Source organism: Varroa destructor, unplaced genomic scaffold (genome assembly GCF_002443255.2).
Source record: "Varroa destructor unplaced genomic scaffold, Vdes_3.0 BEIS01000001.1, whole genome shotgun sequence".
NCBI lineage: Eukaryota > Metazoa > Arthropoda > Arachnida > Mesostigmata > Varroidae > Varroa > Varroa destructor.
In genome coordinates this window covers 4,064,125-4,076,711 of record NW_019211454.1, presented here as the reverse complement: position 1 = coordinate 4,076,711, position 12,587 = coordinate 4,064,125, and the positions used below count along the sequence as shown (strand labels likewise).

The 12,587-nt window shown below is 37.4% G+C and overlaps 1 protein-coding gene across 1 annotated transcript; it reads left to right on the top strand.

Annotated features, from left to right (window-relative positions):
* The first annotated feature begins 129 nt into the window (after positions 1-129).
* On the top strand, positions 130-2,883 carry LOC147758150 (uncharacterized). The gene is made up of 2 exons (XM_086982327.1): positions 130-389; positions 2,112-2,883. The coding sequence occupies exons 1-2, from the start codon at positions 305-307 to the stop codon at positions 2,390-2,392; spliced, it is 366 nt and encodes a 121-aa protein (XP_086838453.1). The 5' UTR covers positions 130-304; the 3' UTR covers positions 2,393-2,883.
* The last annotated feature ends 9,704 nt before the right edge of the window (positions 2,884-12,587 follow it).

Genomic DNA, 12,587 nt, shown 5'->3' with positions numbered 1-12,587 from the left:
CTGCTATATTTTGTTATCAACTGGTTTTTGCCCCTACGTGCGCATAATGGCTCGTGAACCAGATGATACTGGAACAGAGTGCACTACCAGTGTCGTCTGCTTCGTCAACAAGCACACAGGAAAACAAGAAACACTGATCACAATAAATCGCTAAATACATCGACTGCTTAGTGCTCTGCTCTGATTTGTCCGGTGTAGGCGTTCGTAGTAAGCTACAGGCCAAGACAAATTAAATTGAAAAACATCATTTTCTTTCACTCTGTTTACCGTTGCAGTGATCATTAGTCGGAAAATATAAATAATTATGATGTTTATACGAAGAATTGTGTGTGTGGCGCAGGCGGCGCGCTTCTACAGTACTCACACAGATCCTCAGCCTGTTGTTAAGGGTGCGTGAAACGTTGGTACATTTGTATATCATAATTATACCTTGAGAAGCCAACTAGCGCCGGAGCGAGATTACATGTTTTCGATTAAAGATAATTATTCAAATAATAGTAATATGGTCTGGTTGGTTAAGTATTATAGGCGACTGCTGGCGTTGGTTTAGAGAAACAGCCGATGCAATTGGTCATATTAACTTGTAGATTGTATAATTAGCGAATTTATTTACCTTTCAGTGTGCCGAATATGAGAGGTGTTAAATGTTAAAATGATGTAAGGTAAAATGATGACCGAACCACTATGCTTTAGACTATATACGTATAAAATTTTTTTACATGAAGCTTTCGGTTACATTTTTAAATCTTGGAAGTACAGCATGTCAAATTAACTAAACATTTGTAAATTTTCTTTAATTTTTTGAAATTGAAATAATGATGAAGTGTGAGTATTAAAAAAAAATGTATTTTTGTCAAATTTTTTTCATCACTAGTTTTTTAAAACGTTACATTTTATTATTGTCTGGCGGCGATGTCGCATAGCCTGTGAATAATTAACAATAGGTACCACCTATATGAATATCATGAGACTTTTTTGCAGTTAAAAACAAAATATAAATTTTGAATGTGTGTATTCCGAGTAAGTTGTCTTTACATTCATTGATTTAAAAAATCATTTTAGGTGCTGTGTTAAACAAGGTTGAATCGACAATAACAACTTTACAATGGAAGCTTGGCATCAAAATTTTGTAGCGATCTCTTCTATAACTTAACGCCAATTCTTCCTACTCTATGGTTTATCCAGTTGGCTGTTGATGTTGATTTGATATTATCTTATTATTATTATTATTGATTATTATTATGCCATTATCTGTTTCTTTGTTATTTAAAGTCTACTGATTGCCTTAGAATTAGAACAAGCTCAATTACAGGGTGCGCGAGAGGCCATGTTCGGTAATGCTAATAACTGTTCTGAGTAAGTTATGTGGAATCATCCGCTTTATGCTAATGACGATATAGTGCTTTAAGTAAACACTAAACACATGGAATCTTGTTGCTATCTAGAGGCGACGCTCCATATTAAGAATGTTCACTCGTTTTCAAATCGGGCAGCCTGCAACAGGCGGTGTTGAATGACTGAAAGAGCGCAGGATCTCGATCCGTCCATATGATTATCTATATTTCTGTATCTTCGGGTTGTCCCGACGAGATTGCATTGAAATATAAGCATAATACTTAACCTAATTAATTAGTTAGTGTCTTACTATGTTATTGTAATAGCCTGTCGCCACTGATCGAACTAAAACCACAAATGTGCGTCTGTACACCTGATGAACACCACACACAGAATATGCAACAGATGGCGCCGTTGAAACCAAGGCGTCGTGCAACCGGCGGTTTGCCTTAAGCCTGTCTATATATAATATGCTATGCAGCGACTCAAATAGCGACCCGAATATCAAAGTTAGGTAAAACTGAGCTTATGCCACCATGCAAGAAAAACCTAAATTTGATTAGGTAATTAATATGCTATCACGTTACGGAGAAACTAAAGGAATTATGTCAAAATCATGTTGTGATTTTCATTCGGACATCACCCCCTAAAGTGCAATACTGTTTCTTTTTATCTTATCACTTTCTGCCTACGTTTTCATATATACGTATATACAATAATAATATTCGTTGAAATGGCTGAACAAATATATATGTTTTGCACTGTTTACATTTTAGGGAAAATTGCGAAGAGAATTCCAACCTTCGTCCAACTGCAGCCTGGCAAAAAGTACTATTGGTGTTCATGTGGCCTATCTAAGAAGCAGCCGATGTGCGACGGCTCGCATAAGACGATGCCCGAGCCAAAAATATCACCAGTGGCTTTTGAGGTTACGCAAGAGAAGAAATATTTGTTATGTCGCTGCAAACAGACGAATAACCGTCCTTTTTGCGATATGAGCCATGTCAAGACTTTTATCCCAGCTGGAATACGGCAGAAGCTTGGAATTAAATTGTAATCATCGAGGCTGGTTTTGCCAGGGGTGACAGGAGGGTGTTTGTCGAGGTTAAACAAATTTAAAAAATAAATGCGGTCCCCCAAAAAAAAATTAGCTACTATAAGTATAGTAGAATAGAAGGAACGATAGGTAGAAGATTATTGAAGTAATAAGACATCTAAGAGATAAACAGCAGGAAACGCGCTGATTTAAAGTGATATATAACAATAAAAATGTGCCATTAACATTTGTATTGCAAGCTGTTTAGTACGTACGAGCGCTTAAATTATTTACGTGTCGGCCTTTGACACTTAGAATGCGCTGTTTCTGCCGTTGTACGCAAATCAAATACCTGTCTCACATTTTGCAGCGTTCAGAGGACGCAGTTCTATAACACCAGGACACACTAATAATAATTCGCCTGGAGTGCCTTGAAAAGGCATGTTATATAGTTTGATGTTGTTTTATCATGTTAAAATGCTTATACAACAATAAAATCTAGTACAGATGAATCCTCCGCAAGAGTTATTTACGGCTAATTTCACCGTGTTAACAGTGTTGTCTATGATGTTCACTATGCACGTAACCTGTGCCCTCTAGAACAATATCAGCGTCGTTAAGAACCTCAGTGGCTTCGACGAAAATCTGCGTTGCAGCTTTTTGTAGTATGCCCAAGTACCCGTTGCGCAGTGCTGCTCAGAGAAGAATGTTGCTAACGCTAGAGAGCAATTTAATGTTAATTTATTATGTGCGTTCTGTCAACAACTATATTTACCATTTGTTCAGATATAGCACCCACATGGATCTCATATCGCACTGTGTCGATTCGATAATAATTTATAGGAAATAATTAAAACAGCTCACATCTGTCTTTGAATATTTTTATTTTACATGATTCTTCCGGTAATGGTCGATAGTCCTATTCTGTAGGTAAGTCTTGGCGCGTTTTACCTGAATACTTCTTTACCCCTCAATTCCTTTCTGTGTGCTCGCCGCAGTATTGCTATTAGAAAACATTTGGTTACCTCTATTAGCCTGTGTTATTTTTGTTGGGATAAAAACGCGTAATTTAATCTGAGTGAGACCTCAAAGGGGGCGTTTGAGGTAAAAAGAAGGTGCACTCTCGACACCTGCTTCATTTGTATTTTTACGAAAGCAGATACAGAAATAGCAACGCACAATGGCCTTTGATTTAAATCTACAAAGAGGCCTATTAATCGAAACTGTAAGTTAACTATTATTATTGTGAAGTCCGTTTACCGTACGGTTACTCATCGTTTTGTCTTGAGATTAAAAACAACGTTCATTTGTACGAATGAATAGGCTTTCTATGTGGTAGTTACACGAACCATAGGAGACATTCGATGCGATAATATCGTACATTTAGTTTTAAAGTCAAAGACGTCTATATTCGTTGTCTTCTACGATTATGCTTATCGGTCAGATTTACTCAAGTTGCACCCGTGAATTGTTTCTGTTCAGAATTTATTATAAATCTGCCACTTTTGAGCTGTAATACCGTGGGGAGGTTCTTGAGTGAGTCGGAATGAGAAGCTTTAAACAATTCGTCGTTACCTAAAAAATACTCCTAGTTGTAAGTTTAGAGATGCGTGAAACCGACTTCAGAATCACTAGCTATGGAACAAATACTAAAGCCCTTTTAAGACTTCCAGAAGCTTATTACACAAAGTAAGGAAAACAAAATCGTTAGATAAACGGGATGGAACTTTTCTTACTTAACATCTCGACGATATGAACAAAGTACATGTTATTCTTTTTTCTCGCTTACATTGCAATTTGTGTAAATATTATCGGACCGTTCTGCAGTCCTTTGCTTATCGCAAAATAATTGCGGCTTTGATGTACTTTAATTTGAAACTTACTAACGTATAAATATCTCCTTAATTACTTGATTGTATTTATATAAATATATCAAAGGCCTTACTTAATATAAATTGATTAAAGTTTTTGCTGGCCACAGCTCTGGAATTTCAGCCTCTAGTTAGATCATGTCCCAACGTACATCCAGTTTTTTAATGTTGGGCAAAATTTCGTTTCCATTGTGATTATAAAATGGGTTATACAATAAAAAGAGAGACGTTTTTGCGGATCAAGGAAGACGTTCGAACTAAGATTAACATGGTTTGAGCGCATTTTATCTGAGATCCTACGAGGCTTTTATGACGTGACTCGGCATCCGTGTCAGACCGACAGTAAATACGCAACTGCGGCTAGAGTGAGTTCAGTCACAGAGCCGACACACAGAAAGTTACTGATATGCCATGTCTTATAATAAATGTTACAGCCGGAGTAAGAAGTCAAAGAAATTTTGCGAAACTGAAATTCACTGCATCATACATATTCATTCAGTAAAAGCGATTCTTAGGCACATGTGTTACTTGATAACCACAGTGAAAGTCGTGTAAATTGTTGCATTTATTAAATTGAGATCGTTAATAAAGTCGTCGGCAACAGTATAGAAAATCGCTTCCTTCCCAAATAGGTTAGGCGGCTGTTAAAATACATCATATTAAGCTAATTCGAAAGATATCTAAGCTTTGACAAGTTTTTTAGGACGCGGCGTTCGAGGATGTATGGAGAATTGCTTAAGCCCAGGCAATTACTAGCAGTTGGCATATTATCCCACAAAATATATTTATCCTATAAGCTAAGTATTAATATGGGATACATTTATTCTATGGCTCTACATTTTTAAGGCCCAAAAAAACCCCACGCCATCACAGTTCACTATGTCGCCAAATAAGTGTAGCTATTGTCGAAGTAAACGACATCGCTTTAGGCGACGCTTCATTGCAGTATACTACGCATCCATTTTTAGTTGGAACTTCTTGAGAACTTCAGTGAAGAAAACATGGCTTGAATTTTAGAGTACGCCTTTAAGAAAATTAAGCAAGTGCGTAAGTAATGGGTGTTTCAAGCATGACGACACGTTAATTTCTTTTTCATCACGTTCGACATCTATGATATATCTATCAGCGAAAGTATGTCGGCGACAAACAGTACTTCTCAAAAAACTTTAATCTATTAGGGCCATCGGCCCATCATCCTGCGTGCAACTTTGTCTGATACACACGTTCTTTAATTTTGAAATTTTTGAATGACATTCGAATTCGGCTCAAACTTGAGCCGAATTCGGATCCGTGTTGAAGCTTCAGGAAAATTTGAATGAGAAAAATCATGTATGATATTTGTAACTTGTGTTAATTTTAAACCAGTCATTTATAAAAATGTTTAAGACAAAATATATGAATAGGCGTAGAGAGAGTGAATTTGATGCAACGGGTCTGTATCCTGCAAAGGAAACACGCCTAATATGTGATATGATACATATTTGTTTCGTTCGGAAATCAAAGCTGGAATTTAGTGCGTGGCAACTGTAAATAGCTCCTATTTTCTCGTACAGTGTATGTTATTCGAGCGATGCAGTTTGCTCAACACATTCGCGTCAGAGCGTGCGTATAGTTGTGCTCGGTGCTGTGCATATAGAAAAATATATGTTAACTATAATTTACCCTCATGGCTCACCTAACTGCCACAAAAACAGCATTGTACTAACTGGTGCATTAACTAAGTATCTTATACCCGATCGTGAAGTAAGGAGTTTAACGTTAGTTTCATGAATGTTACCAAATGTAACAAAAAGAAAACATTCAAGTTTATGTTATCTAGGAGTTTGTTTGAGATTTTTAAGCATCATGACGGTCAGCTGGAGATGAATATAAATAGCGGTAAATTAGGCGATTAGATATGTGCAAAGGTCGGTTGTATGACAATCTTAAAAAAGATTTCAAGGTGGTAGAGTTCATACAATACACTTTAATATTGTATTAAAATACATATGGCAAACAACACGCAAAAAACGAAATTATGTTACTTATTAATTTAGAAAAACAGCTGCAGCAGGGTTATTTCTATTTCTTCTTCTTCTATTCTTGTTATTATATCTATGTATTTACTACGTTCATTACTGCTACAACTACTTTGTTTATACTATTTATAATAAGCTAACCTTCTTCCATAATGTGTAACAGTAGCAATCGCAGCCTTTCGTAGTACTTCGTCATGGCGTAGCATCGACTAGTTATTTTCGGGCCCTCACCTAAATGTTTGCATCGAAAACTACTGTTAGACACTCTAGCGGATTTTACTTAATTTACAAATACATACTGTGTATCGATATAATCCATTTTTTTTTCCTCGAACGCCACAGCGCTGGGGAAATTGATTGAAGATCGATGAAGACATTAGGAAAGGAGACCTTAAGTGAAAATACAGCACATAGATGCTGAAACGTTTCAACAACCGAGACTAAAGTATAAAAATCAGCGAGGAGGTGACTTGATGTCGGGGCCCGGAGGGCAAGAACGCCTTGCTACAATTGAAAGAGTTTTCCTGAAAGTAAAGCTTCAAGTCTAAGGATTTTGTCAGCTTAAACTGGTGCTTTAGATGTGAGACACAATGACAACTTAAAAACTAAAAACGCAGAGTCAGAGTAAAAAAGGAGTCCGCGGTGAATTGATTTTACACCAATCTAAAATGCGTATGCTGCCGGTGCAATTTACAGAACTTTAATCAATAAGAAAAATTGTTTCGAGTATACAATCGTTATAAATGAGGCGTACTTCAGCCTTTGCCGTCAGTCGGAAAGGAATTAGGCATGACGTTCCGCTGAAGCGAAGTCGGATTTGGTAGTTCTGTATGTATGGTACGTTCAAACAGAAAATGGTGGTAGTGTTTGTAGTGGATACTAGGTGTATTTGCTACTATAAACTAAAAACAAAAAAATGAATACAGCCTGCTATCTTGAATTGTGCAATAGATTTGTAGGCCAATGGCACATACTCTGGTTACTTAATTACAACTTCAGAACTGATTGTCACGTCTCTATTACTCCTTCGGATTGAACAAAAGAATCTTTAATGTTGGCTTCAATCCATCTATTCTCCAAAGTCTGTGTGATCACCGGGCTTTACATGTTTAAAAAGACAGTTGATAAGCAAGCATATCCCACTATCGAGTTAATTCAAAACGCAGAGATTATATATGGGAACGCAAATGATAGGTCTGTAGCCATATAAAAGCTGCCAGAATGCTATTACAAAAAACTGAAGAGAGTAGTTCCAGCACATACTAAAAAACATAGTTCCAACTTAAGTCGCTCAAAAGTTTCCCAATTTCAGCTTCCGCCGGATTACACATTAATGTATTTATTGTTTATGTGTGAATGAAGTTTATTTGAATATACTAAAATATACCACATCTCGAGCGCTTATCAGGCAGGTATTCAGACATTGCTTCTAGATCCCTCACGATGCGCACGCAACATGTGCTTTATGAACAAAAGAAAGGTTTTTGCTTAGAATATGTTGTCAGTCATGCTGGATCTGGCAATCTAAATATTCATTATAAATTGCGATTTCTAAATGTTTTAGCTTTTGATCACTCTCGGTGTGTAAAGTCGGCCAAACTGTTCTCATGATTATGTTTTTTTTGAAAGGAAAATTACCATGCCTGACATAGAATGCGAGAACTTCATCAATTAGCTCATGTACCGGGCAATGCAGTCGGTCAAAGCTCCACCCTGACATGCGCCAATAGAAGTCTGAATAACTGGAGTAACTTGACCAACTTGGGCGCTTTTAGCATACGGAAAGAAGAAACGTGCGCTCTCACTGACAATGGCTTCCAGAAACAGGTAAACTACGTTGTTCTCCAAATAAAATAGCACATTTCATACTTATTGCTACTTTAAACTTGGGAATTGACCCAAAAAGTAGACTGCTATACGACCGCCATAAGCGTTCCAAGTCCTTTAGGTTTACATGTGAATTTATTAAATCTTTGTGGTCTCTAGTAAACTCTCTGACTCTACGACTACGGACTATGACTTAACGCTGCATATCGTTACGCGGCCTCAATTACCATTGCATTGAATTGTCACCGACAATACGAAGTGGTGTCTGTACATTAACATAAGCTATACATCGCAATGGATGTCTTCAGAAGAAAAGTCAAGATCCAACAAAAAGTTCACCCGAGAAGGGTTGTGCTCTACGTTTGGAGGGACTGTAGGGGCCTGATCCACTGGGAACTGCTTATTACGCATTAGACAGTTGATCGGCATATTCTGTGCCAATTTGCGTCAAGTCAAGCAAGCTATCCAAAAGGAGAGACCCCGTAAACAAAATCAAGCATATCTGCTCCGGGACAACCTAGGCCACGCACGGAAAATAGCGTCAAAACTGCCCTCCTGGGCTTCAATGAGAAATTTTGTTACACGTTCCATAGCTTTCGGACCTTGCACCGACAGTTCTCTTAATTACCTTCGGCACACATCGACAACTTAAAGCTTTTTCGAAACGAAATCCGTTACGCTCTTCTGACAACATTGCTCAAGAACTTTTAGCTTTTTTGCAGATCAAAAGTGTTAAATTATAAAAGTTACAATATAAACGCATACATAGAAATTTGGTGGGGGCCGTGTTCCATCAGCGGTTCTTGAGTCTGTACTTCTCCGCTTTCAGGCAGCCCGACGCCTTGCTATTTGCTTTACTGAAGGAGGCTCTGTTTATTCTAACAACCCTAATAGATATATTTGGAACCAATTAGTTTTTCCTTTGCGTGTGTCTGTTCAATTTTCCTTCTATCGGCGAGTTAACTCGATACTAACACAGTGTTTGATGTAGTCAAAGACTTGTGTAATGTATGCGCGGACATCTATGTCTAATAAAAATTATTGCTAATCCTTCACACGCGATTATAAAATTATAATGGCGTATGAAGCATTTTGTCGGCCACGTTTCATTTAGGCAGAAATCTAGGTTTCGAGGAAGTGCAGGTCACGTTTGTGCACATCTAACTAAGTTAGTTAACTACAAGTTAATTGTTACTATAAATCTTCATGACCTTTAATATTCTCTTACTAGCACAAAATAATAAAACGAAACAAAACAAATATCCTTCTCAAAAGCTTTTTGGTTTGAAATAATTTAAACATTGTTCTTTACCTTGCTGATAAAACTTCATATTATCCTCAAGCTTTTACTATCTACCTTAAGGAATTGGTATCCATTTGGTTTGAGATCTTTGGATGAAAAACTAAATTTTACCTCCGGTGATGAGTCGCTGTTTCTCAATAAAGCTTAGAAGTCCCTTAAGCTTTGGCTTGGAGTACGCAAAGAGCGATCTTATATATCCTATTGAATAGTACATTCGTCATGAACCAGTTGAACGCAATTTCCTTCAAAATTACTACGTAATTGAATACATACGACATTTATGTACGCATTACTATTTGCTACATGCGAAGCGAACTTGAAACGTCCTCGAATAGCCGCTTAACGGAGTGGATACGTTACAAGATAATGGAAAAAATAAAATTAACATGAACTCGATATGAACTTACTCACAAAACACTTAAACGAGTTACAAGCGCAGATATAAACGGATTCTTAATAAAATAAAATAAAGGCAATGGTGCTAATACACATAGATGATAGGGACAACAATGGTGTGTACACATGTTATTCAACTGGGTGATGTCAACGCTGATACAATATTCCTATTTATTGATTCATAATTATTATATTAAATATTACAAGAACTGCGAATATAGCAAAATTACTTGATTTCAAACTGCCGTTAGATATTTTCAGAAGACCGAAGATTGAGTCAGTTCGACCAAAACTTAGTTATACATATATATATATATATTTTTTTTTCAAAATAAATATTTTGTTGAACCACGAAAATATTTCGGGGCTTATGCCCTGTCGATCATAAACGCAAAATATACACAGGTGATAAAAATTGATAAGAGCATTCGACCGACGTGACCATCGTTTGAATGCTATTATGGAATGTCTAGAGATGTAGGATTTGTTTTAAAAAAAAAATCGCTTTTCCTTGGTCGACGCGAAAACGGCCTATTCACATACATAACTCAAAAAGCCATTGTATAGAGATTAATTGCGAGAAAGTACGAGGATAGGACGTGCTTGCTTGAATGTCAATGATAAGACTGGAATTAAACTCTATGTCGATTATATGAAGTTTCCATTGTATGAAATTCTCTGTTAGTCGCACTCGATATAGGAGCCTGGTTGCAGATTTATTAAGCTGTACAGACATTCCAGATGGTCATGCAGCCGAAATCCATCGTGTTGTTGTGTCCAGCAGTTAAAAACTGGAATTAAAAATGCAATCATACTTTTTCTTTTTAGAAATGTGCGCCGTACCCGTGTGAAAACCTACCAACTTTTTGAATAGCCCCAGATACTGTATTATGATGACCGACTCGGCCTGTGCTATTTTAGAAAACTCATTGACTGAAGTCAGTAACAAGGTGCATCCCTGTTTTGAGCACTCAATATGAAAACCGCCAATTCGTTCAATGAAGTTTTTAAAAGAAGCTTCACCTTTTCGTTGTTTAACGCATACAGGGTATAGCTTGCCTACGCATAAGCTCCATCCTTAAAGAGCTCGGTTTGTTGAGCCCCTCCTGTATTGCTTGAGACTTGCTGCTAGCATATCGATTTTAGCAATTTTATTTACTGAACATACGAGTGTTCACTGGTGCCGGAGTAATGTTTACTATATCCGTTGTGTTTTGAATCATACCAGTTATATCAATGGTAAACTCCCATCAGCTAAGATCCCGCACATTCCACACATGAACTTCTGAATCAAAATCTAGCTGTATGCCCTTATCCATGTAGAGATCCAGAAGAAGATACTTCCGGCGGATCAACTTTTTAGCCCATAGATTGAATAGATCGCTTGTAATAAGCGATTCGGCACAAGCCTGAATGTACCCCGTGACCTATCTGGACAGGTCACACAGTCCAAATATCTGACTCGCAGTCAAGGGAGGCAGGATTACAAGACTGTTCAATCAAGAGTTCCTGTGTTATGTGAATATATCCAAAAGTAGGGTCGAAAATTGCTACGGACACTGGATGGCGGAAACAATGTTTACCGGGCCGTCCATTAAGAAATTCATAGGAAATAGTTTGACTCGGTCTTCAAGAGCGCTGGATGTGTCATGTGTTTATTTGAGATGATTTTCTCACCACTGGCGATCGATACCTGTTGTTATAATGTCTAGTGGCAAATATTTGGCATAGCACAACAACTCCTCACCCGCATTTTACCTCCTATTTGACAACTTTTGCCACAGGACAGGAGATGAACATTAAAAGATCTTCACTGTCTGTGTTCCCTATAGTACTGCCGATACGCACTCAACAATTTCAGGCTTTTCCCAGGTAAGTTTTCAGTGTAGATACGAGCTGGGAATAGAGACGCATATATGTATCTCAGCGTGTGGTCTTCATCGCATTTACTTCAACCGATTCCAAGTGGTTGAACATTTTTTTGCAATTTTGTTCCCGCGGTCAATTAGCATCATAATAGAGATAGATGTTTTCAGGGCCCAAATGCACACACTAGCACTACCGGTTGCCAACACTCGTGCCCACACCAAGCACTGAGCATTCTAGTAGCTATCAGCGGCATTTAGTAAACCTATTGAAATCAGCACTTAATCGTACTGACTATATGCCTTAATTGAAGTAAATTATCTTAATTTACTTAATTAAAAAACTTAATTAAGATGTACATTTCGCGAACTCTAAGGTCATAATAGGTTGTGCAGGGTTTACCGTAGATTTAACGACAAAATGTACATCTATTTGACAAATGTTTAATGCAGACCCCATAAGCACATCTGACAGGCGAGAATAAGTGAGAGATAAAAATTGGCGTTCTATAAAGAAACCAGAGCGTATTAGCCATGAACTACCTTTCAAATAACATTAAGCACTTCTTTGGAAACAACAAAGACCAGTTGACGGGAAAAGCATGTAGGTAGGAAAACACAAAATGAGTTATTATCAAGTGGTTGTCGAGACAGTCTACACAGAATGGCAGCTGCACCGCTAACCGCTCACAGCATCAGAAGTTATGTGGTACTAGCCTCAAGAGAAAGTGTACTATTGATCAATGAAATGGGCTCGATATACCATTATGGAAAAAAGGGCTCTTGGTGTTTCTCAAGGGCAAGGTTCAACAAGCATTCGATCGTAACATTAGAATATATTTCGTAAGTCTCCACGATTATCCCGACCAATTTTTCACCCGTTAAATGAATACGTATAATAAATAGAATAAAAAAAAACTATGTAAAGAGAACAAA

What these genes read in the sequence shown, in the direction of transcription:
- LOC147758150 (XM_086982327.1), top strand. Translation starts at nt 305, where the DNA reads ATGATGTTTATACGAAGAATTGTGTGTGTGGCGCAGGCGGCGCGCTTC. An exon ending in TCCTCAGCCTGTTGTTAAGG is followed by an intron (nt 390 to 2,111) that starts GTGCGTGAAACG and finishes TTTACATTTTAG; the next exon opens with GGAAAATTGCGAAGAGAATT.